Below are 23117 nucleotides of genomic sequence, written 5' to 3' on the forward strand. Positions count from 1 at the left end.
CCTCTCCGGCTCCGCGGTGGGAGCGCCCGGAGCGGCAGCGGCGGCGCGGAGCAGGTGAGCGGCGGCGGGACTGGGAGCTGGGCTGGGGCCGGGGCAGTCCGCGGCCTGAGCCTCCCCGGGGGGGTGAACTGGAATATGTGATAGCAAATCACAGGGTTTTGTGGGCATAGGAGCAGGAAATGTCTTTCCGGGGAGTTTGCCGTAGTAAAGGGCGTGATTTAGGTGGTGAGCTTTTCAAGAGAAAATTTAAAACACATCCTAAAAATCGAGTTAAGAGATGAAAAGCATCTTAAAAGCAGGGCTGTTCGCAACTCTTTGCAGATGAAGAGATGCTTGATTTGGGGTTGGTGTAAAAATATTTTTTTAGAACAGGTCCTTGCTGATCGTTTCCTTTAGATCGCATAGTACCTTTGAAACCTCTCTTACTGTGTAATTATAATGGCTGAAGTAAAGCCTAAAATGAACCTGGGCAATTGAATCTGGGTATTAAAGTCTAGCTAAATTTTCATATTCTTTCATAAAAACTTTCTAAGAGCACTAAGCAGAAAAAAAAATTTGAAGTACAGACTCACTGTCCATATGTTCTACTTAGAACAGCCATTTGGTATAGGCACTACTGCTGGGCTTTGCCTTGTGGTAGTCACTAGCAGACAGGGACAGGTGTGGTTTTATAAAGCCTTTATTTTTTTTTTTCTTTTAGAGAAGGAATTGAACAGCACATAGTGTGACAAAACACTGAAGATTCATGATTGATTCTTTCAGTACTAAATGAAAAAGGGTAAGGGGTGGGAGAAGTTACACAGTTTTTTCTTCATGTTTTTCTCACTGGCAACCTAGATTGGAGAGACAAAAGGGAGGATTTTGTGAAATGGCAGCATACTGGCAAGACCTCAGTTATTTGAGCCCCGTGCAGTGACAGGTGGTAAAACAATTAGGGAAAGCCCAGGTGGTGGTTAAAGGGAAGCTGGATGCTCTTTGGGGATAAGGAAGTGAAGTGGGTGGAAGGGTGGGCAGGAAGGGGCAGGCAGACTGACAAAGGTATTTGTGTATTGCTGCTGCTACCTACCTTAGGTTAAACACCAATTCCTAATATGGCTCTGCTCTGGACTATTAGGGCAGCACCCTGGGAAACGGAACACAAACAGTTGTCAGAGAGAAGCAAGAAGAAAAGCAGGTTGTGCTTGAGAAGGAGCTGTTAGCAACTTAAACTCATGCCTGAATTATGGTTCAAGGGATAATTCTGATGGTACTTTCTGACCCTAGGACCTACGTGCCCCTGGATGTTGTGTCTTCCAGTTTTGTCAAAGTAGCAAAGAAACTTTTGGAACTGGTTAGAGACAAAATAATTCTTTCCTAAGTCTGCCCAATATATTTAACTATGTAACACTTGGGATATAAATAAAAAAATAATTCAATTAATAAGCACTTTAAGATATTAGTAATAGTTCTGTGCCCTACCATATAATGAGGTTGCTACTGCAAACTGTCATTTATCCTTGCTGGCAATGCCACATGACTCCAGATAAACCTTTTCTGTGACATGATCAGCCCAACTCCCAGTAGATCTGTATTTGCTGGGCACTTCTGAGAATTGATCCAGATGCCCTTTTTACTGGTAATCCCAGAGTTTTGTAAGGAGCTTTAGAACAAAAGGACGTTTATGTATGCTAAAGTTAAATTCTACACGTGGGTATTTTTCATCTGTGGCTCTTCTGACAAGACCTGAGAGAACTTAATCTAATCTAGGACTGAGATGTGCTTTGAGCAGATAGTTTGACTAAATTACCTCCAGACAACTTCTCCATGTGAAATTGGTCAGTGACTGTAATCTGTGCAGCCAAGATACACAGTGAGCTCTGGCTGTTTATTGTACGGGCACGTGGACAAGTGACCACAGCAGTTTGCAGAACAGCTTTCTATAGTGCTCAGCTTCCAGGTTCCTGTATATGTGCTTTGAGGTTTTTGTTTGAGGATTTTTTGCTGCTTTGGTGGTTTGTGTGTGTGTGTATTTTGTGTTTTGTTTCTTTAAAAAAAAGGAGATAGAAAGTACCTCTTCTCCAAGGCACCCCTCAACATCTGCCTGCTTGCAGCACTTTTCCACCATGGCAGTGAAACTCCCACCAATTGTCTTTATTTGTTCTTCTGTCATCTGGGGCTTGCGCTTGATGAGGTTGACGAGCATTCTGAAAAGAAAGCCACAAGACACAATTATTCTTGCTGGCTGTAGGATTCCTGTTTTACAAGATGCCATTCCCCCAAGCACAGCTCATGCAGGGTGTTTTTGTCATGCCTAGATGAGCCTGTGCCTGTTGGTGACTCCAAACTCTCAGTCTAACACAACCATCAGTTGCAGCTGAGTAAAAACTTAGGGAAATGATCTGTATGTTGTCCTAATTAAGTACATCCCAAGATTTGCACTGGCAGTGGGCCTACATGAAACTGGTCAGTTAAGGGAGTGATTTCAGTGAATAAAAAATCTGTTTGCTTCTTCCACACTACAGGATGTTATGTCGTGACTAGGTCAGTGCAAACACATAGTTCCATGTGGATTTCTGTGTCAGTAGTGTAGCTCCAGTCAGGTGACACAACAGGGTGGAGCTTCCTTCTGTACTCCCAAGTGCTGCAGTTGAGGACTCCCCTCCAAGGTGTTTGTTGGGGCTTACTTGAGCTGCCCTGCTTCGCGCTCAGCCGGAGGAGCAGTGCACAGCTTCTCATCGAAGTTGAACATCATGGGGTCGAAGGCTGGCGGCACGTATTTGGTGTCTACGCCCATGGCAGTGAAACATGGCCTCTTGTACGAGTAGAGCTCGTTGCAGCACTGGGAAACCTGCTCATTGATGGGGGTGCTCTCCTGCCTCTTGCACATGTCTTCAATGATGATGCTCAGCTGAAAAAAAAAGGGCAAAGGTTAGTTACATCTTCCCAAAAAATACAGCAACTAAGTGATGTTTTTATCACAACACCGTAGCTGGAAACACCTGCTGGGACATGGTACGTGTTTAAAATTTAAAATATATAGGTAGTCCTGGAGTGAAGCATTTCTTCATCTGCAAACAGTCAGGGCATTGGGCTACAATCAGTAGGTTTGAGGGTTTTAGGACATTGTTTTAGGACATTTCCCAAATGCAACCTGCCACAGTCTCAGGTGTGGAGCTCTGGGCAACTTGGTCCAGTGGAAGGGGGCCCTGCTCATGGCAGGGTGTGGGAACTGGATGATTTTTAAGGTTCCCTCCAACCCAGGCCATTCTGTGTTCTGTGATTTCCAATTCTATGAACTCACTCTTGCTTGCTGAGACAAAGCAAAGTTTAACTGAAATTCTCACAAGATACCATCAGCTAGGTATTTAGGCTCTCACACCATAAAAAAATGAACAGACTTGGAATTCTGTTAGGTAGATGCTTAGTGTAGTGTTTATGGAAAAAACACTGTTTGCTATCTCACCAGAATTCAGTGTTTTTGTGAACAGGGAAAATCTCCAGGAGGAGAAGGGGAAAGAATAAATACATGTACTCACGTAGTGCTCAGAGCAAGACATGCGTTTGTCCTCAGGGAGATTGCAGCACTTGCTGCCAACCGCTGTCATTTTCTTCCCGATTTCAAGCAAGGTCTCACTTGATACCTGAGGCATTTTCTTGGTGTAGCGGACCAGAATTCTGGCAAAGTCAAATCAAAATGACAGTTAGTAGAGCATTCCTCAAATATGAGCACATCTGGGCCACTGAAGGGAAAAGGGAAGTGATGACTCCAGAATGTTTCTCAGGAATTGCTCACCCTTTAAGGAAGTCTGCCTCGCCGTGGGTATTGAACAGCTCACAGTTGGTCTTCACCACATCCTCAGTTTCCTTGACATGCTTGTTCAGTTCCTCTTGCTGCAAACAAATGCAAATTTATTAGTGATATTAGAGCAGAACTTGTTGCTAACAGTCATACAAATGTAACTTCTGACCTCTTCTAAACCTTATCTACAAAATACTCATTTTGCAAGGTTGATCATTTCTGTATAGCCAGGCTGGTGTAGGCAGGATTTGATTCCCTTGTGGGTCTTAAGTTCTAACAGAAATTTCCTTGAAAAAGGCAGCCACATTTTTAAAGTTTAGTTTAAATTAATTACCTGTTGGACTTACTTTCTCAGCAGTGGGGGTTTATGTTTATTTGTTTAAATCAAGTAAATATTTCAAATTATTATCAACCACGAGGGGAACATCTCTTGGCCAAAGCTTTCAGGAACTCAACTTATGCTGTGTCTTGTGTATGACTGAGTTGTGGATCAGACCTGCTAGGTGTCTCTGTGTGCTGGCCATGCACACTCTCTCCCATCACAATCCATGAGCAGCCATACTCAGTGTAGGCTGTGGAGTTCAGACAATAACTGAGCTATTAATTGTCAGCCTCAGGACAAGCAGAATCATATCTGAGATAGAGAGGCATCAGACAATTAGTTGAGTGAGACTAGTCTGAAATAATGTGATGTGACAAATGAAGTTACTCTGTAATCTGAGATAACCCTGCATCCTTGCCATGGGCCATGGACTGCTTCATCTCCCATCAGGACATTAACCCCCCTGGAATTAGTCTCTCCAAAAGCTTTCTGTCTGCTCTGCTGTGGGAGCTCCTCAACACAGTTCTTTGATGACAGGTACCAGCCCAGCATTCAAGCCAGCTGCAAACACAGCATTGCACCTACAGCGTTCCCGTAGCACTCAGCAGGGTTGTCTGTCTTGCAGCACTTATCCAGGAGTGTTTCATATCCCTTGGTAATCCTCATAACCAGCTGTGTGGAGAGCTCAGGGTGTCTTCGTGAATATTCATAAACAAACCTGGAAGGCACAGCAGCAGACAGAGCTCCTGAGTAACGTGCTGCTGTCCTCAGCACAGTGCAGCAATAACAAGGACATTTCCTCAGGGGGACAATGAGCCTGTAATGCTCTGGGCACTACTTACTCTGACAGGAATGCATCATGGTTTGCCTCATAGCTTTTACACACTTCCTTATCTTGAATGTATTTTTCAACTAGTGAAGGAAGGTTGTCAGGTTTGTCATCAAACTCTGCCTCCATGATGCACTTGGTCCTTTCCACAGCTGGCAGCTCGCAGCAGGGCTTCAGTTTACTTGAGAAAACATCTTGTTTAGAGCACAGAGAGGCCACGAGCTCTGACTGTAAAATTAATACGTAGTATCAGACAAGCTATGAAATAATAAAGACAGGTTAATTAATTTGCTCTCTCAGCTTCAGACTCTTTTCACTCAGGTCACCTCTTTATTTAGCACTTCACTAAAAAATGCTGCCTTCACACAAAGAGAAATAACTGGGGCATAGTTCCCTCCCTGATCCTAGACACTCTGGCGAGCCAGGGCACATCCCTGAGTGGTCTGTCACAAGGATGCCTGATGGATCTTGTCATTCCTGACAGGATGCCCAGCTCTGATGGAGGACTAACCCCAGAGCCCTGGAATGAGCAGGGTCAATGAGTGTGTCCAAGTTGGAGTCAGCCAGGCAATATTGACATCATCTCACTATTGTAGGGGTTTGTTCATCTGTTTTCTAGCATTCATTGGCACTACAGGAAAGCTGGATTAGTTGTAGTATGCTTGACAGGGCAGGAGAAAAAATTGCAGCCTTTTTGCCTCTGCTTTTTTTTCCTTTATTTATGGTTGAGTTCAAGTGAATAAATACTGTCAAGCTGCCTCCTTGATAAATGTTCTGACAGGGCTAGATCCAGAGCTGGGCTGAAACCTACTTTCAGTGAGAGTCAACTGTGCTTATCCTGAGCTTTTCAGTGCTTGAGGAACCTTCCAACAGTGCTGAGTACCAGTTTAAGTTCCCTGGACTGTGAACATGTAGCTGCACAAATTACTGTCTTTCTAAATATCTTTCAAATATGTCAACTTTGGTCTAAAATAGCGAGCTCACCCAGTCATCCACGCACTCCACCATGTCTCCATCGCAGCACTCTTTGTAGACATCCTTCACATCGTGGACCATCTTAACCAGCTCTGCAAAGGGAGCCTTGGGGTATTTCTGGCTCACACGAACGAGTTTACTGGGTAGAAAAGGAGAAAAAAACACTTGTTTTAAAGCACTGCAGGGAACAGAAACCTTGCAATCACTAACACATGGTAAGGTAGGTCAGGATTGTTTCAAGAAAACACTCATTCTTCTCATCTAATTCCTGGTGGCTAAAAAAAAAAGGGCATCAACATCTGCCCCAGTAAAGCCCGAAAGGACCAAGTCTGTGGTTTTCCTGTTCTGCCTGAACTGTAAGAATCACACCCCAGTATTCTCCATCACTCTTGAGCACCTGGAAAGCGCTCCAGGTTGCTTGGCACAGGTAGATACAGTCCTGATGACACCTTTAAATGAAAGCTGATTATGTTTATAAAATAATCCTAGTCAATGTTGGTGTGTCAGACTGGCGACAGAATGAAAGCACCTCTCTGTGCCCCAACAGGTGATCCAGTTATTAAATGGCAAAAGCTTTTCTTTGTCTTACAATCAAATGTTGTAACAACTGTGGTTCTGCCAAGTCTGGCTTTTTGGTTGGCTTAAGGTTCAAACTAGCACCTTACTCTGCTGATTAGTGATGTGTCCATCACCAAAAGCTGTAGGCACTGGAGTGGAGTACAGCTTCAGCAAAAGTGTGCCTTAAACACACTGTGATCTCTGGTTCTGAGGGACACTCCAACAGTTAATTCTCCATCCTCCGGACTGGTTCCAGAGATGGTTTAATTGCTCTGCAACTCTCACAGCTGAGCTTTTCCTAGGTCTCTCTCACAGGCTGACAAGCCTACATTTTATCCAAAAAAGTGATGGGAACTTACCTTGCTTGGAAAGTCCTCTCACCATACTTGTTGAGGACCCTGCATCCGTGCTGCTGCTTTACATCTATCTTCTTGGCTCTTTCCTTGATGACAGCTGCCTGTGGTAACAGGACACACATTGTCACATTAAACTCATTATGTGCAATGGATAGGACTAATCCTGGCCTGTCTCTCCAAGTTCTTCATGCAAAGCTTTGCATGAACAGAAGCATTCTGCCTGTGTCTCAGTTGCTTAGTGTTTATCCACAGAGACCAAGCTGCTGTACCTTTGCATCCAAGCAAGCACCAATATCGCTCTCTGAGCAGCAGCTTTTAAGTGCATTTTCATACTCAGCAGCCAGGCCCAGGATCGCTGGGGCGTGCAGGAAGGGGTTTCTTCTTGCAACAGAGTAGACAAAACTAGAAGGAAAAGGAAAAGGAGAGCATTAGTTCTGTGTTCCAGTAAATAGCCTTAAACCTCCTGCGGCTTCTCTAACTTCTTTTCTAGTGTAGAAATCTACTCCAGAAATCTAGTTTAGCAATCTGCTTTTGAGACGTAATGCCTGCTTGATGGGAAATGCTCTGCTAAATCTCACCCTTTCCAAGGCAGGACTCACTAACTGTGGGTAAAGGGTGAACTCCTGATGTTCTCAGCCATCTGGTTTGACATCCATCTGCTTTTTAAAATGTGTTGTCAAGTACTTGAAAATTCTGTTTTTCAGTGTGAAAAATTCATCTATGGACCTGTCACCAAGATTTTATTGCCAATTTTTGTTCTTTTCACTGTTACCTTTCTTCCTTCTTGCCAACTACACAAAGAGTAGTGGGAAGCTGGAGTGAATAAGTTATTTAATCAGGATTGGAAATACTGAGTTTTCAGCAAGTTTGGGGAAGAAGGGTCATCCAAGAGGTATAAAATGGGATCCTTAACCCCTGTTTGGAATGCAAAAACCTGCTCTTGCATGAGATGAGCAAATGTGATCCAGGTAAGACAGGACAAGTGGCCATTTCCCTTACTTTCCCAGGAGCTGCACGCGGTGGTCCTTGTACTCGTTGCAGATGACATCAGCAGCTGGTCTCTGGTAGGGCTGGACAAAGTCTGGGTGCTGCACTTTGAAGGACAGGAAGCACTGGTTTCTTTCGGGATCAGCTTTACCACAGCAGTCAGCCATGTCACCATATGAGTCACGGAGCTTGTCCACTTGGCAGATTTCATCCAGGAAAACAGAGGGCTGGAAAGGGAGAGGGGAGGGTCACAACTAGTGTTTATATATAGACAGTGCCATGTGTTGTCTGCTTATCTGCAAAAGAAAAGCCAGGCTGAACAGTAAACAGGTTTTTACTGAATAAGATTTAGACCATAAATCAAATTAATCTACTGTTTTTCAATAATTTTATAAAGTTTTATTTTAGATAGTCTGGTATCAAAACGGTTCCAATGCTTTACTGAAAAAATGAATTATAACTTAAAGTACTCTGTGCAAGACAGTGATCTACTTTTACTTATAAGCTAAACTGAGTTTTATGAACTAAACTGAGTTTTCAGATGATTTGAAGCAGAATTTGGTGGAAACCTTTAGGGAGAACTCATATCTAGCTGAAACTGTTAGATGTCCAGGAGTCCTAAACACCCGCACATTTCTTGGGTTACCTGATTTTAGAGGAATTTTTTAAACCCTCATAAACTAAGTGCCTTAAAGTAGCACAGACACTTTTTCAAGTCACCCCAGTGTGGAAATCCACACACTTGGGTCACTTTAATACCTAGAATTAGGCCTGTACTTCACAGCTGGGGTTTTGTACCAAGTGCTAACATGTATTTTCAGGCAATGCTAGGCTGAATGTGCCAAAGTGTGGTATTTGGTCTCTACCATAATGGCTCCATGGATCATTTAGGCACTTGTTAAAGGCAGAGGTTTAGAACCTGACAAAACCAAGTTCTTTGTTTAAGCACTGAAATCTGAGCGTTGGCCTGTGACAACAGGCACACCTGTAAGGTTCAGGTGTAAGTCCTCAAGCAGGGTGATCCTGGCAGCTGCACAGAGCGAGGAGAAAAGCAATAGTGAGGTTTCACTGCCTACCAGTGGTTTTGAGCACTCGGGAGCATCCTCGTTGGCAACACACTTATGTGCCAGGTCAACCACATCCTTCACCAGCTTAGACAGTCCATCGTAGGAGCATCTCTGCAGGTACTGAGCAAATGTGATCATGGCACTGAAACACAAAGCACAGTTTGGAACATGACACTGAGAAACATCAGGCAGTATTTTCAAAGGTGCCTCTGAATTGAACTGGTTTGTTCAAATGACATGCACAAAGGTTCACCAGAGTACCATGCGGAGCACAGTGCTATATCCCACAACTATCTTGTTCTCTCCTCCTCTCTGAACATGTTTTTAACCTTCCCAATAACCTTTCTACCTTCCCTATAAAAAAGCCTTGAATACTAAATTATAAACAAACCAGAAGAGACTGTGATTGGAGTTTTCTGTTGTTTTTACCAGCAAACTCATAAATGCCATGATCTAAGATGGATTTGGCCACTGTTACCAATTATGACCTTCAGGCTGCCTTCTGTCAGCCCTTACGTGTCTGTCAGGGCCCTCTGTCTTTCCCAAAACTGGTTTCAAATGAAGATCACTGATTTGTCTCAGAAAACCTGTCACAGGTTTGTTTTTTAAGGTTGATTGTGGTTTTTCTGGCAATGTTGCCAATGCAGCATAATTTCTCTTCATTCTAGGAGTAGCAAACCTGCATTCCTCATGCCTATTTTATTTTCAGAGAAGGAACAGAGGTTTTTTCACAAGCTTTGCAAGGAGTTCTTTTCCCAGAGAGGAAGTAAGTCATTGTGACATTTGCAGGTCTTAAAATATTTCTAGGTTTTGCAGTAACAGTAAGGGGCTAAGTCAGTGTTTCAGTGAGACAAATACACTCCCTGTGAGCTCATACAGTGTGTCTTACTTTGCCTTTTTGGTACAGTATCAAGAGGGACAAAACAACCGTCAGAAGATGAAGTTGAACATTCACTTACACTGCCTTAAATGTCTCTTCCTTCAGGTCGTTGAAGCGGTGGGCAATTGGGCTCTTGTGCTCTAGGAAGGAAAACAGAGGGAGCAGTGGTGCTCACTGTCACACTGTCACACTGGCTGTGCTGGACCCTGAAAACACATTCTGGGCACCATGGGCCAGATTCTCACCATGTTCAGTATTCACCTGACTCCTTTACTTAATAACTTAAGAACTTGAACTCTTTCTTGTTCATTTGTCTACAGATACCTGACTCTTAGGTCTGCTTGTCCTTCTGAAGGAACCCCAGCCTGTGATTTTTATGATCCTAATAGAATATTTACCTCTGTAAGCAGCTACTTCATTCAGATACTCAAAATGACTGTTGGGACTTTACTATTTAGGGTTAGCAAATGTGTCCTTTGGGTAACAACCACCACCCCAAACACTGCAAATAAAGCAGTGCAGCTGCAGTTTGATTAGAGCAAATCTTTTTCCTCTGAACACTGAGTTATTAACTTGTCAAAAGACAGAACTTCCACAAGCACAGTACAGCTGGTTTTCCCTGGTGGGAAGGAACAAATCCTGACTCATTGACACCTGTTCATGCACCACACAGATGTTGCAGAGGCATGGCACCACACTTGCTTACCTCAGTTGTCCTGAGTGTCCTACCCATCTCCCCACTGTTCCTTCATTTCGTTTCTTTTCAAGTCAATCACATTTTTCTGTTCAATATGGATCAGGCTCCCACGAATTGTTAGTGAAACTATATTAGACATTAAATTGATAGAAAAAAGACTTCCAAGAGAATTAATTAGTCCTTTCTTACCTGCATCTCGTGCAATTCTTTGCAGATTCCTGGATCTGGCAGAGCTCAGGAAGAAAATAAATGAAATTAATGTTAACCACTTCATGGTTGCAGGTTATGATGTGAGCAAAATTGCTCAAAAATGCTAGGAAGATTGAAGGAAGAGCATTTGCTTATATACCCTTCACTACCTGTGCTTGTAAAATATTAACCCTTGAGCTGGCATTTGTGGATTGCCATTTGGCCTGAGGAGGATTATGAAACTTCAGCTGCCCTTGACAAAAATTAATTTGATATTAGTTATTTATTCTGTGTTGTTACTTTGGGCCTTTTCGTCCTGAAGAGGTTGAACCTCCCAGCACCCAAAAAAGATAAAGTTTTGCGTAAATTTCCTTATCAAATGACAAACAAGGAGTTCAAGGCATCAGACAAAAATGTCATCAGGGCTAATCCTATAGCCTTTTTTTTTTTTGCTACTATTTGTTCAAAAGCAAAGCATGTTGGTATTGTATAGCAACAGGTCACCCAGAGAGGACTCAGTACACCTGAAATTAGAGAATTTTAATTGTAAATCACTTTATTGAGATGACATGGCTAATCTAGACACGTGTGGCTGATTTGAGCTCCTGAATTTGTTAGGTCCTGCTCTGGTTTTCCCTGGGTGCTGCTGTTCACTGATATCCAGAAAACAGCCCAATGCATGGGTAAACATGTGCAAGAGCTGTCATTTCAGAATTTTTGCAATTTGTACTGACATCCTCCCAAGAGTGATCTCTTAATTAAACATTGCTCTCATCCCTGTAAAATTTCTGTAAAATAAAATGTGCAGCTTGCACAGAGCCCCAGGACATGGAATAAATCAAAATTACTTTTCAGGACACCCAGTGAGATGCTTCAAAAATTCCCAAACAAGTACAGGGCTGGATCCTTGCTGAGTGCAAAGTGGTGTAGCTTCCCAGCGGGAGATACTAGGATTTATTGTAATTAATTTATATCCCTAGTGTGTGGATATCAGCCCACACAACTGGAGCTTGTGTGCTGCCTTGCAGCTCTGCTTTGCGAGCACCCACGTTGTAGAGCCAAGCCTGTGGTCTCCAAACCCTTCCTCAGTCTTAAAGGTTCCCTTTTCTGCTCTGTTTTTGTTCCTCAGGTGAGCAGTTTTGCCATGACACTCTATTATTCCTAATGGGAATAGTAAGAACAAATCCATGATCGGTCCTCTGAAAATTTGACTAAGTAAGTATATACCTAATACTTCCTTTTGTTTCTGAGTGTGAGCTTTTACAGACATTTGAAATAAAGCAAATGGTATGTCTAAGCTCAAAATATTTGCAGGCAGTTTTCATTCAGGAAAATGCCTAGGCAGTGCATCTTGTCTTCCAGAAAGGTTGTTCTTTTCTCCAGGAATAACCGCATAAAACTGAGATGAGTTCATAGTATAGTTTGATACAATGACATTTCTACAGTCTGCTGCTGTTGCAAAAACTTTCTGCATTTTCCTGAGTCTGCTCCTGATATTTTTGTAGGTGAAAGGCAGCATTCTGATAGTGATTTAAATGAACAAGGCTCTGTTTTGGGAATTAAAAGGTTATTTGGATAACTCTTACATGAAGATGGTGCAGGAAAGCCAGGTTGGCAGAAAAGCAATGTTAGAAATGTCATAATATTAGACATGGGGCTTCTTTTCAGGTGGTTGTAGCAAAATCCCAAATTTCTGGAGAACGATGGGAATTGATGAGCAATCTGGAGCTGTCACCTATGCTGCTTTAGCCTAACAAAACTTGGGGAAAGAGCTTGTTAATTCAGTCTGTAATTATTTTACTGACCATATCCCTCTGTCAGAGAAGAGCCATCTCCTTTCAAATCTTAAGAGAGCATTCAGTGGGACAGAAACACACATTTAGGTATTTTGTGGATAACTACAAGGTAGTAAAAAACTGTGGTATTGGTGAATGATGTCTTGGAATAGCTCTTGAGATGCTCTCAGGCTGTACCAAAGAAGTCTCCAGAAAACTACAGCTAAGGGCGGGGAGGGCAAAGCTGAAATTCAGCACAGGATTGCAGTGTTGCATCTTGAAAGCTCTCTGGAATTTTCCCTTGCAGTATTGTGCAGTGTTAGCAGGAACACTCCAGGTCCCCTGGAGTTAATATGTAAGTTTGGAATACAGGGTCCATGTTTATTTCTAGATATCTTCTGTTGTCTGTCCTGTACTTGATGCCAATGGTTCATATAACTGCTGAGAGCTGAACTCCAATGCTCATGTTTGTTTAACAGTATTAAATAGTATACTGAGTTTCTTGTTACTCAGTGCTTTCACACTGCATTGATTTCACTCCAACAAAGTTGTCCTGGTATTAGAAAAAGGAATTTATCAATGGCATTTTAGGGTGATCCATTTTCACACTCATTTATGTCTAAAGTTACATATGATGACTACTTTTTATTCCAGGTGTGGGGAACCAAAGGACAATAATTCCAAGAGTAATTGAGCTGGAAATAAAAAGGATGCATCCTTTTTAAATATGTCATCATACCAGCCTGTGCAGAGTGGCAGAGTAGAAACAAAGTGGACTGAGATGTACTAATATGGAATGAGGCTCTTGAGAAACAAATGTGCTGTATCGTGAGAACAGCTGTCAGAGCCCTTCTGGGAAGTAAGTGCTTTTCAAAGTAATCTCTCAGAACCCAAAGGACATCAAGAAACCCTTTACTTTTGTGGCCCTCCATTTTATTTATTGCTGTTTCTTCCTTTTTTTCAAGACCTGTAGTTCTGTTTGTGGGACTGAACCATGAGGCACACACCAAACCTGGAGACAGACATTGCTGGGCCAGTAGCTGCAGTGAGTAGCTGTTTTTTAATAACTGTTATGATCAGTATACTTCTAAATAAATGTCTCTAGCTCTATACGTCTGTAGCTCAGGACATAAGGACAGCTATCAGGCATTACTTTTTTTTCCTGCTCTGGTACAGGATGTTTGCCATTCTTATCACTGATGTCTGACTCCCGTGCAGAACAAGTCAGACATCTCAGATATATGGCTTTTGTTTGAACAGAGATGGACTCATGGATACAAAGCAAACATAAAGACGCAAGGGGTCTGATCACTGTTGCAGAACGGGCAGAGACTGCTCAGCTGTAGCTAATAGCATTCCATGTCAGGTGTATCTCGTGAGCATATCCATCAGTGAGTTCTGATACTCAGCTGTTCCTCTTCTGCCATCAGCCACCCACCTGCAGTGTTAGTGAGTTCTGGATTATTCAGATGAGGGTTTTTGAATCACCAAGATGACTGTTCTTGCTGGTCCTGTGCACTTGATCCCAAGGCCATTCTAGCATCCCTAATCCTTTTTCTCACAAGTCCACAGTGTAGTGATGTATCTGTTTTCCTTATTCGTGACCGTTTGCCAACATCATTCTTTGGCAGCAGGAACAAGAACAGCTTTGCTTTGCCTATTAAGCATTCGATTGCCTGCATATATCCAAATATACAGCCTTCAGTGCTTTTTGAGGGTGTCAATTCTGAGACTTCTCAGGACTTGTCTCTACTTTCCATGTCTGTCACTGTCATATTTTCTGAAAAATCTCTTTGCCAGGATTTCATCTCCTGGGAGGCTGAGAAGCCTCAGAAAAGAATGAAAACAGTAATTATCTGATTGCTTTGGAATGTGGTCTGGAGATCATTTTACCAAGAGGTGCATCTTTGATTGGTTCCATGTGAATTGTTTTAACTTCATGACCAAGCACAGCCAGCTGTGGTGGACTCTCTGAGTCAGTCATGAGTTTTTATTCTTCATTCTTGTTAAGCCTTCTGTCTGTATCCTTCTCTTTCTTTAGTATAGTTTTAGTATAGCATTCTTTTAATATAATATAATATAATACCATAAAATAATAAATTAGTCTTCTGAGAACATGGAGTCCGATTGTTATCTCTCACTTTGTCCTGGGGACCTCACAAAGACCACACATGTCCCTATGACTTTTTGCTCTGCCAGTTCCAGTAGGTAATCCACAAGATAGCTGAGTATTGGCTTCATCTCTTACCCATTTCTAAGGTCCCTCAACAAAAATCAGTGTTATATCTTGGTATGGGTGTATCTAAATACAAAATAGATGTGGGAAAGAAATACCCAAGGTGCAGCATTGCTCTATTCAGGAAGTCCTTCTCAGGGGGAGATTTTTCTTCAGTATTTCTTATAATGCCTTTGATCATTGTCTCTGGAACTGAAATTGCTGCAGTGCTGTGATTGATGTTTGGCTCATGATAGGACTATCTGTGGAGATCTATTTTCTTCCTCTTACATAAGTCCCAGAGACCTTTGGAATCCAGTGCATTCACTTGTGCCCTTGAAAGTTTTTGGCACTCTGTTTCCAATTTCTGTGCTGCTCTGCTATGCTACCTGATGGCCTTTGGCAGGAGAGAAGAGCCATTTAATGTGGTACAGTCAAGAGCCAAAGCTGAAAGCTTTTGCTTGGCAAGATATTCTTAATATTTCTTTCCTAAGTTTGATGTGCTTTAGCAATAAAAGAAATAGTGAAAACTTTTGAGGAACAGCAGGAAATGTTTGGAGCATTTTTTTGTTTTGCTTTTCTTTAGGCCATTGATCTGTAACCTTCAAATTTTTAAAAAACCTTTTTTTGTAACTGTAAGCAGGTGTATTTGCTAAAATCAGAAACAAAACATGTGTAAAATGAATTAATGATTCTGGGAGCCACTGGGTTTGCTCTCAACTTGAAACACTTCAGGAGTTGAAAAAAATCCTGTGTGTCTAGAGGGGCTGTAGGACTTGTGGAAAATGTGCCATTCTGCAGGTGCCCCCCACAATGTTACTGCATCACCTGGCAGTGCTGACATTCTTACTTGCCTTATTTTTCATTTAGATTCATTGTAAACTTAAGGTTTTCCCATTCTGGCCTAAAAACTGTCAAGCTGGTAAATATTTTCTCCTTCATGTCCATCTCCATAGAAACAGACTCTGTTACTGCTATAATTGTTCTCTTGTGTTGTTTTTTCTGTTAGGACCTTGGGGTTTCTTTGCTGGTTTCTTTCTTGGGAAAATGCTAGTTCATCTGTTTAAGACAACTTGTAAATGTTCAAGCATTAAGGACATAAAAGGAGTGATTCTTTTCTCAGCCTTTCCTCTATTCCTGAGCAAACAATTTCTTTAGATAAAGCCCTCACAACTTTGAAAAATTAAAATATAGTGGTTTTAAATGAAGTCCTGGAGCAAGAATAGCATTTTCCACCTCTAATATTTCCTGCTGTCTTTGGAATTTCTTTAGCTAACTGTCAGGGCCTCAGGTGGCACCTCAGCAGGAGAAGAAAAATTGATAGAGTCATTTTAGGTCCTTGTTACTGGAGCAGGCAGGACAAGACATTTTAAAATTTGGCACCGCCATTTATTTGCTGACATAAAAGGATAGTCCACTTCTGCATATTATGCTGCAGTTACAAATTCTAGGCTCCATGAATGAAATGGGAAGCATCTTTCCTCATAAGTGAAATCACAAGACACGGTGAAATATTTCCACATTGTGCCTTAGCCTGTGAAGCCAAGTTCAGTTAGTCAAATCCAAGTACCTGTGCTTTTCTGTTGTAAAAATCAACTGTTTTTCAGGCAGCATTCAACCAGACTACATTTATTAGGTGAGCTCTGGCTTGTAGTTCCAGGTTCAGTACTTCCTTCAATGTGAATCAGATTGGCAATGATATTACCAGGATATAAGGATCTCTTAAAAGAGAACTGGAGTTGCAGCAGCAACAAAACATTGTCTTTCTTCAGGTTGCCATTTTCCTTCCCATGTTCTCCTTTAACTGGATTTGTTGCACTATGACATGTAGTTCTGGAAACCTGGGATTCCCAGAGTTAAGGAAGTGACAACAAATAATACAAAACGTGAGGAAATATTGCTCGGGTTTTTTGTTTGTTTTTCTTTAGAGTACTGCTTACAGTGTCTGATTTTCAAAGGGGTGAATAACTGGGGTTTGAAATTCAGTCTCTCTGAGGGCCTTCAGGAAGACTTGACTTTGGAAGAAAGGTTCCTCAGTACATTCCCAGAATCAGAAAAATTTCATCAGAGACCAAAAACTGCAATTGAGCTTAGCAATGATCTGTATAGTTCATGTGGTTCTCTTAAATAAGTTATCAAAAGATTGGTCCATACATCAGAGGAACTAAAGAAATCTATCAGGCAGATCTGTGTCTGTGCAAAGCCCAAATAGCTGTGATGTTTGGTTTGGTTTTTTTTTTAAATTTCAACACTACACTGAGAGTCCTTCTTAAGCCATGCAAAGAAATATTAACAAACTCTTTGCACATGAAGCTTTTGGTGTTGTCTTTTGGATCAATTAGGCAGAGGCTACACTCCCAGGGGCATTCCTCTGTGGCACTATCCAACCCCATGCTGACAGTCCTTGACATTTGCTTTCTGCCCAAAGGCCTTTTTTGCTCAAACCAACAGCGCTTCAATATTGCCAGCCAGGCATATCCACAGCCTATCCACAGGTCTCAGAAAAAACTCAGGAAATGCAATTAGAACAATTGGTGTAGTAGTGCCCTTCTCTGGTACCTTCAGTTCAGTGTGAACTTGGGGTTCTGACTTTGCTCCTTGACTCTGAGTGCTGGAAAGCAGAGTGGGTTTTCCCAGTGCAAAGAGGCTTAAGTCCGTGTGGATCTAGGCAGATGCCTGGCTCCCTGAACTGGGAGATTGGAAGCTGGGCAAATCATATGTTCGACCCAATTTCTCCCAGTTCCTGCTGGCAGAGGGGACAGCCTAGTGCTAAGTCAAGACTGAGGGCACTGTTCCTCGTGAGTCCAGGAAGCCTGAAAATGCTGAGAGCCTGATATGAACACAAGTCTCATGGCTTCTGAGGTCCTGCTGCACTGCTGGGCACTGCAGACTCTCTGCTGTCAGCAAGGTGGAGTTCTGGGATGGATCCTTTGACATCCCAAAATACAATTGTTCTTGTATCACTTGACAGAAATCTCTCAAGTTCAGAGTTTGCCCTCCCTGAAGGTTTGTCAGAGCCAATATGGAAATATAACTGGACTTTATGAAAGTTTATCAGTACTCTGATGTTTCCAGTGAAACATTTTGGATTCAGTTCATTCACATGCTTTATTGGTGCTCTTGCCAGTGCTGGGTTATGGGTTGGATTTGATGATCATGAAGAGACCAGTTTGGTCAGTCACACTTAGTGAAGCTGTCACTGCTCTGTCTTGGATGTGCCTCAACACTGATTCCATAAAGATCTGCTCGAAGATGTTCCCCGGCACAGAGGTAAGGCTCACCGGTCTGTAGTTCCATGGGTCTTGCTTTCTACCCCTCTTAGAAAAAGTTCCCCTGTCCCCAGTCCCTGGGGACTTCATCTGATGTCTGTGACTGTTCCAAGATGATGGACAGTGGCTTGGAGACCACAGTTCCCCAGGACCTTGGGATGTGTGCCATCAGAGACTCATGGCTCTAGAATGTTCCATGTCATTCCCACTATCCCACAGTCACAAAACAGAAACTCCACTGACACGGGCTTAGGTTATTTTGCCTGTCCACCCACAAGAAGAAAACTTCACACTCCAGCTGGTCATAAAATTCAATCCAGAACAACATAACATCAGAATTGAAAACTGTGTGGAGAAACTGAAATTGAGACTAGGCTTGCCTAGGAACTTCTGTGTGTTATGTTAGTTAGTTTTCAAAGAAAAGTGAGATTATTTTATTTGATTCTCTGTTATCAGCTAGACAAACTGTCTGCTTCCCCTTCTGAAAAGGAAATCAGGTTTTCCCTTCCTGCTTTTAGTATATAACTGCACTTTAGGCAGAGACTCCTGTCTCTTGGGCACTGATATTGCTTAAGGAGCTTTGTGGCAACTCGCTAAGATTACCAGGTCTTCTGTGCAGGATTCTGAAATATATTCAGCATTGACCTAATTCTGGTCATGTTGAAGTCAGTGCCAAAACTTGCCTGATTTCTCTGGAAAGCGAGCTAGATAAAAGGCAGATTGTATCTTGGATTTTTAGAGGCGGATTTTCAACCCTCCCTACAACATTTTAAGGAAGTTATTTCACAGCAAATCACAGCAATGTGTTTAGATTGGTTAGTGGATGAGTAGGATGTACCCTCAAAAGCAGGTCTAGCTCAGGTAATACCGAGATTACTCTAAAAATGATGTTCAATCTTTTCCTAAAGGAGAGCTCTGACAGAGAAAGCTGTGGTGTGTCCTGAATAAACAGGTATCAGCATTCCATAAGAACTAGCCCCATGAAGCATTTTTCCAAGCTCTCAGGCAGGAGCAATCTGCCACCTACTGTTAACATAACTGTTTGCACAAAGAGGCCGTAGACTTCAAAACTGAGAAAAATTTCATGTTCCTGTTGGCAAAGAAAGTGACAGTCTTAGAGAATTGTGATCACTCTTAGAGAATGATGTGTCTAAAAAAGAGATCAGCCCTCACTGGAGTTGGATTAATAATGGAGAGAAAACTCAGCTTGTTGATTAGTAATGATGTGTGATTTATTGGGTGCTCTTATTGCAAATTATTTGTGTAATCCTTATGGAGGCACTTTGCTTGGAGAGTGTTTGCATTGTCCTTACAGGAGTCCTTTTAAATAAAAGAAACACAGAATGTGAGAAGTTCCTTAAGATGAGGTACTGCTGATAGAACACTCCACAAATTCTGGACTCCTTTTGTGGCTTGTGACAGCATCTAACCAAGAGATGCACAGGATTTGGCATTAGGGTACATAAATGTTACATGCCAAGTGCTTTGCTGAATCCAAGTTTAAAACTCACTGAAATTAAGCAGCATTTAAGAGTTTTGGTGTACATAGAGAGACGGTAGTGATGTCTGAAGGTAAGCCTGGTAATTTATATTCAAACTGAGTTCTATGAAGTTAAGTATTGGAAATTAATATATTGTCTTTAAATTTGCAGACTTGAGAACTGAGCTGAGGCTTTGCATCAACATTCATGAATAAAAATAAAAGATATAGATTTGCCTTTCAAGACGCTTATAGGCTTACTCACTGGACAGTTATAAGTTTGACATTGGAGATATTTCCTCATCAAAAAAATTGAAATTAACTCAGAGTCGTAAAGAAGAAAGTAAGAGAATGACAAGTGACAGAAAGAAAATTCACCACACCAGCACTTTTTCTCTTTATTGAAAAGGTCCCTAATTGAGGAACACAGAGCTATTCAAGGCAGCTCCTAACTTTGTAACTAGGTAACAATAAAGTCAATGCCATTGTAAATGCCACACACACACAGAGAAATGCTTGTTTAGCCCGCTGGAAATAAATTGCATGTAAAAAAATCACTTCATATTTACTGTCAAATAAAAAAAAATCAAGACATAGATATTTAAGAATCAAATGCGTTAGTAAAAATTAATTTCCAAAGCATTGGAAAGAACTAAAATCAGACTAGTTTTTGCTGCAGGTGTGCTGCCGGCTTTTAGCTCCACCTGCTGAGTCCAACTGAAATAACAGCAAGCTTGAGCTCTCCTCTGTTTTTAAAAACCCTGTCCCAAGGGCCCCTAAAGCAGAGCAGAAACCCACAATATTAGTAAATAAGTGAAACAGCACACAGTGAGCAAGTGAGGGCAGATTCTGCTTGAAAACGGAGGCTTCACAGGACCTTGGGGGTTGGGGAATTTTAGACCATCAAAAACTTATAGATGGTTTTTCTAGTTGTAATTTGAACTCTGTAAAAATGTTCTTCTTCCACTTTAAGTGCCTTTCTGAGATAGCAAAGGCATTTCATACACTGCCTTCACTGAATCCAAGGTCTTACTGAGTTTTACATGGAGATTCCCACTCCCTTCCTTATCCAGAGATAAAACTACCCTGGGAGGATAAATATTTTCAAGGCACACTCTATATGAGGAGAGAATAAACAGCCTGAGCCTTGTTGTTCTGCATGCCAGCAGAAGGCTGCTTGCATTGAGATCTTCCAAGCTGCTCCAGGAGAAGCTGTTTCAAGGACTAATTTCAGAACTAATCAATTGTTGACTTTAAAAAGTGGTTACTATAGAAATTATCATTATGGATTGGCTGAACCCAGGCAAAACACTAAGTGTAAGAAATGTTTAACCTTCTAGCTGACTCCTGTGCAACCCACACGTGATGTTGCCTTAAATGTCAGCAATTAAAAAATAAAATAAAAAGAAAAAAACCAACCAGCAAAACATTTATTTGACAAGTAAGCTTTAGGGTTCAAATATAGGTGAGGCAGCTTTGGCTTGAGTGGTGTCGTTTAGAGTTTTGGATTACAGATCCCTTTTACATGAAATACACAAAAAAATTCACTTTATCTTATGATTTGTCTTGTTTTTGTTTTATGTTACCTGTGACCACACTTGAAGAGAATGAGAAAGAATCCAGAATCTTCTCCAGATGCCCTTTGTCTCTATTTGCCGTGGTGTTTTCCAGGTTTATACTCACGAAGGATGATCATTTTGAAAGCTTATCAAGCAAATTAGGAGCCTAAAACACACCTTTGGAATAATTTATGCGTGTTAAAATGTAAGGCTCACAAAGCACTAATGCATTTTAGGATTTCAAGTGCTTAAGCCATTTCTTAACTAAGACTCCCCAGGTACTACGTATATTACAGATGTTTTGTTTTTTAACAGAGCACTTGCAGATTTATTAATTGAATCAATTGTTGAAAGGTTTTACTTTCTGTATGTGTTTCTCCTGTCACAGTTCTCCCTGTGAGGAGGTGGTCACAGCTGGCCTGATGTTCTAAGAGCAGCTCAAAGAACATGCACCATCAGTGTCTGGCACAGAACAGCAATGACTCGCAAGGCACTCGAGCGGGACGTGTCTGTGTGTTTGCAGTGCCATGGATCATGGGGAAGGACAGCCAAGGGCAAATCACCCACCTTACTGCACCACAGAGGCTGAGGTTGGTCCCAAAGGGGGTCTCACTGCAGGGATTGGAGTGTGAACAGTAATGTCAGTGCACTTTGGGTGTTAACAGTAAAGTAAATTTACCTTCTGCTGTACCTCTGTGCACTTCTTCTGGGTTAGCACTGCTCCTTTTCAATTCTCCACCTGTCTGGATTGTCTTTATTTTCTTTACTCACAAGGCCTGAGATGCTCACAGGAAACTCACTGTAATGAAGAAATGCAGATAGTTAATAAGTGTAATTTAAAGCAAATGATATGACTCCATAAAATCTGTTCTAAATCATTCTTTTCCATGTGCAATTTACTGGGATTAAAACTGAGTGGTTTAGACAAGGCTTAAAATGTCTGTCATGGAAAACTGCACTTCTCTGAATGTTCAAACATTTGTGTTCTTCTTCTTCTTTCTCCCTTTGCCTTGGACAGCAGGCATTGCATGCTTGCTGAACAACTTCAGTTCTGTTACTTCTGTTTAAAATCAGTCATGGTGGTGTAATTGTAGCTAATCTTACCACCCATTTCCTAGATGGATCTTCCATCTAGGCACCAAGGAGGTCCAGTGAGCGAGTCCCTTTGGTGTGTGTGTTCAAACAATACAGGCTGGGGTTCCCAGTTCCCTGAATGATACACATAAAAACATTCCAGCGCATGTAGAAGCTGCAATGGTGGCAAAACTGCACATCTCAAAGACAACACATGCATTCACCAGTCAGAATGGCAGGATTGGGGTTTGGATTGAAGTTTATTTGGATGGTCAGCTTGGTAGCCTTGTGGAAGTTATAGCAGTCCTGAGTTTGGGTGAAAAATTCCAGAAGTTCTGAACTTTTTTCAGTCCTTGTATTAATTACAAACAAAACTCATGCTCCCTCGCTCCCTGACCTTGACAATAACACTGCTTCCAGCAGCTGTAAAAGAAACTGAAAGCAGATCCATGAGGATAATTATACCACAGCAGAGGTTTCAACACATTGTTTGTCCTGTAGGACTTTTTAAGGAATCTGGCACACAGGAGACAGTTCCTGAAAGTATTCACTGAATCCAGACCCCAAGCTTTCCCACTACTCCTATGAAGTGCTCAGTGGAATGATCAATAACCTGGAGGAAAATGAATAAGTACAGAATCAGAAATCACAGATGAAAAAGAGAACAAAGGATTGTCGTTTTTCTCAATATTTAGGAGGGTGGTGAGGCCCTGGCACAGGTTGCCCAGAGCAGCTGTGGCTGCCCCATGCCTGGAAGTGTCCAAGGCCAGGTTGGACAAGGCTTGGAGCAACCTGGGATAGTGAAGGGTGTCCTTGCTCATGGCAGGGGCTGGAACTGGGTGGTCTTTAACATCCACTCCAACCCAAACCAGTTTGTGGTTCTATGATTGAACGATTTCCTGCAGCTTTATGCTACCAATAACCCCAAGCGCCCAAAGTTAACTTCACAGACTCACCAGGGAAGGAAATGTGGTTTTTAGGAATTACTGCCCTATTTAGAGCCTACACTGACTTTTCAGTGATCTGCAATCCATTCCCTAAGAGCCCTATGAACAGGAAACACAGCTATGGGTCATACACCCTTGTGGAAACTGAGACACAAACCCC

General features: G+C 41.9%; 1 protein-coding gene across 2 annotated transcripts in view; it reads right to left on the reverse strand.

Annotated features, from left to right (window-relative positions):
* Positions 1-663: 663 nt before the first annotated feature.
* The window catches only part of LOC102044659 (serum albumin), a 26568-nt gene continuing 4114 nt past the window's right edge, over positions 664-23117 (reverse strand). The window contains exons 2-17 of one of the 2 annotated variants that reach the window (XM_031063655.1): positions 21616-21735; positions 10639-10682; positions 9832-9892; positions 8882-9014; positions 7818-8032; positions 7088-7220; positions 6822-6919; positions 5914-6043; positions 4943-5157; positions 4686-4818; positions 3773-3870; positions 3516-3654; positions 2664-2887; positions 2051-2183; positions 1067-1123; positions 664-833 (exon numbers count right to left, since the gene is read on the reverse strand). In XM_031063655.1, coding sequence (XP_030919515.1) covers positions 1073-1123; positions 2051-2183; positions 2664-2887; positions 3516-3654; positions 3773-3870; positions 4686-4818; positions 4943-5157; positions 5914-6043; positions 6822-6919; positions 7088-7220; positions 7818-8032; positions 8882-9010 — 1698 coding nt within the window. In that variant the 5' untranslated portion in view covers positions 9011-9014; positions 9832-9892; positions 10639-10682; positions 21616-21735 and the 3' untranslated portion in view covers positions 664-833; positions 1067-1072. Of the gene's footprint in view, positions 834-1066; positions 1124-2050; positions 2184-2663; positions 2888-3515; positions 3655-3772; positions 3871-4685; positions 4819-4942; positions 5158-5913; positions 6044-6821; positions 6920-7087; positions 7221-7817; positions 8033-8881; positions 9015-9831; positions 9893-10638; positions 10772-21615; positions 21736-23117 lie in introns of those variants that run through there. The other variant, XM_005429040.2, reaches the window with a different exon arrangement.

Source organism: Geospiza fortis, unplaced genomic scaffold, assembly GCF_000277835.1.
Source record: "Geospiza fortis unplaced genomic scaffold, GeoFor_1.0 scaffold909, whole genome shotgun sequence".
Lineage (NCBI taxonomy): Eukaryota > Metazoa > Chordata > Aves > Passeriformes > Thraupidae > Geospiza > Geospiza fortis.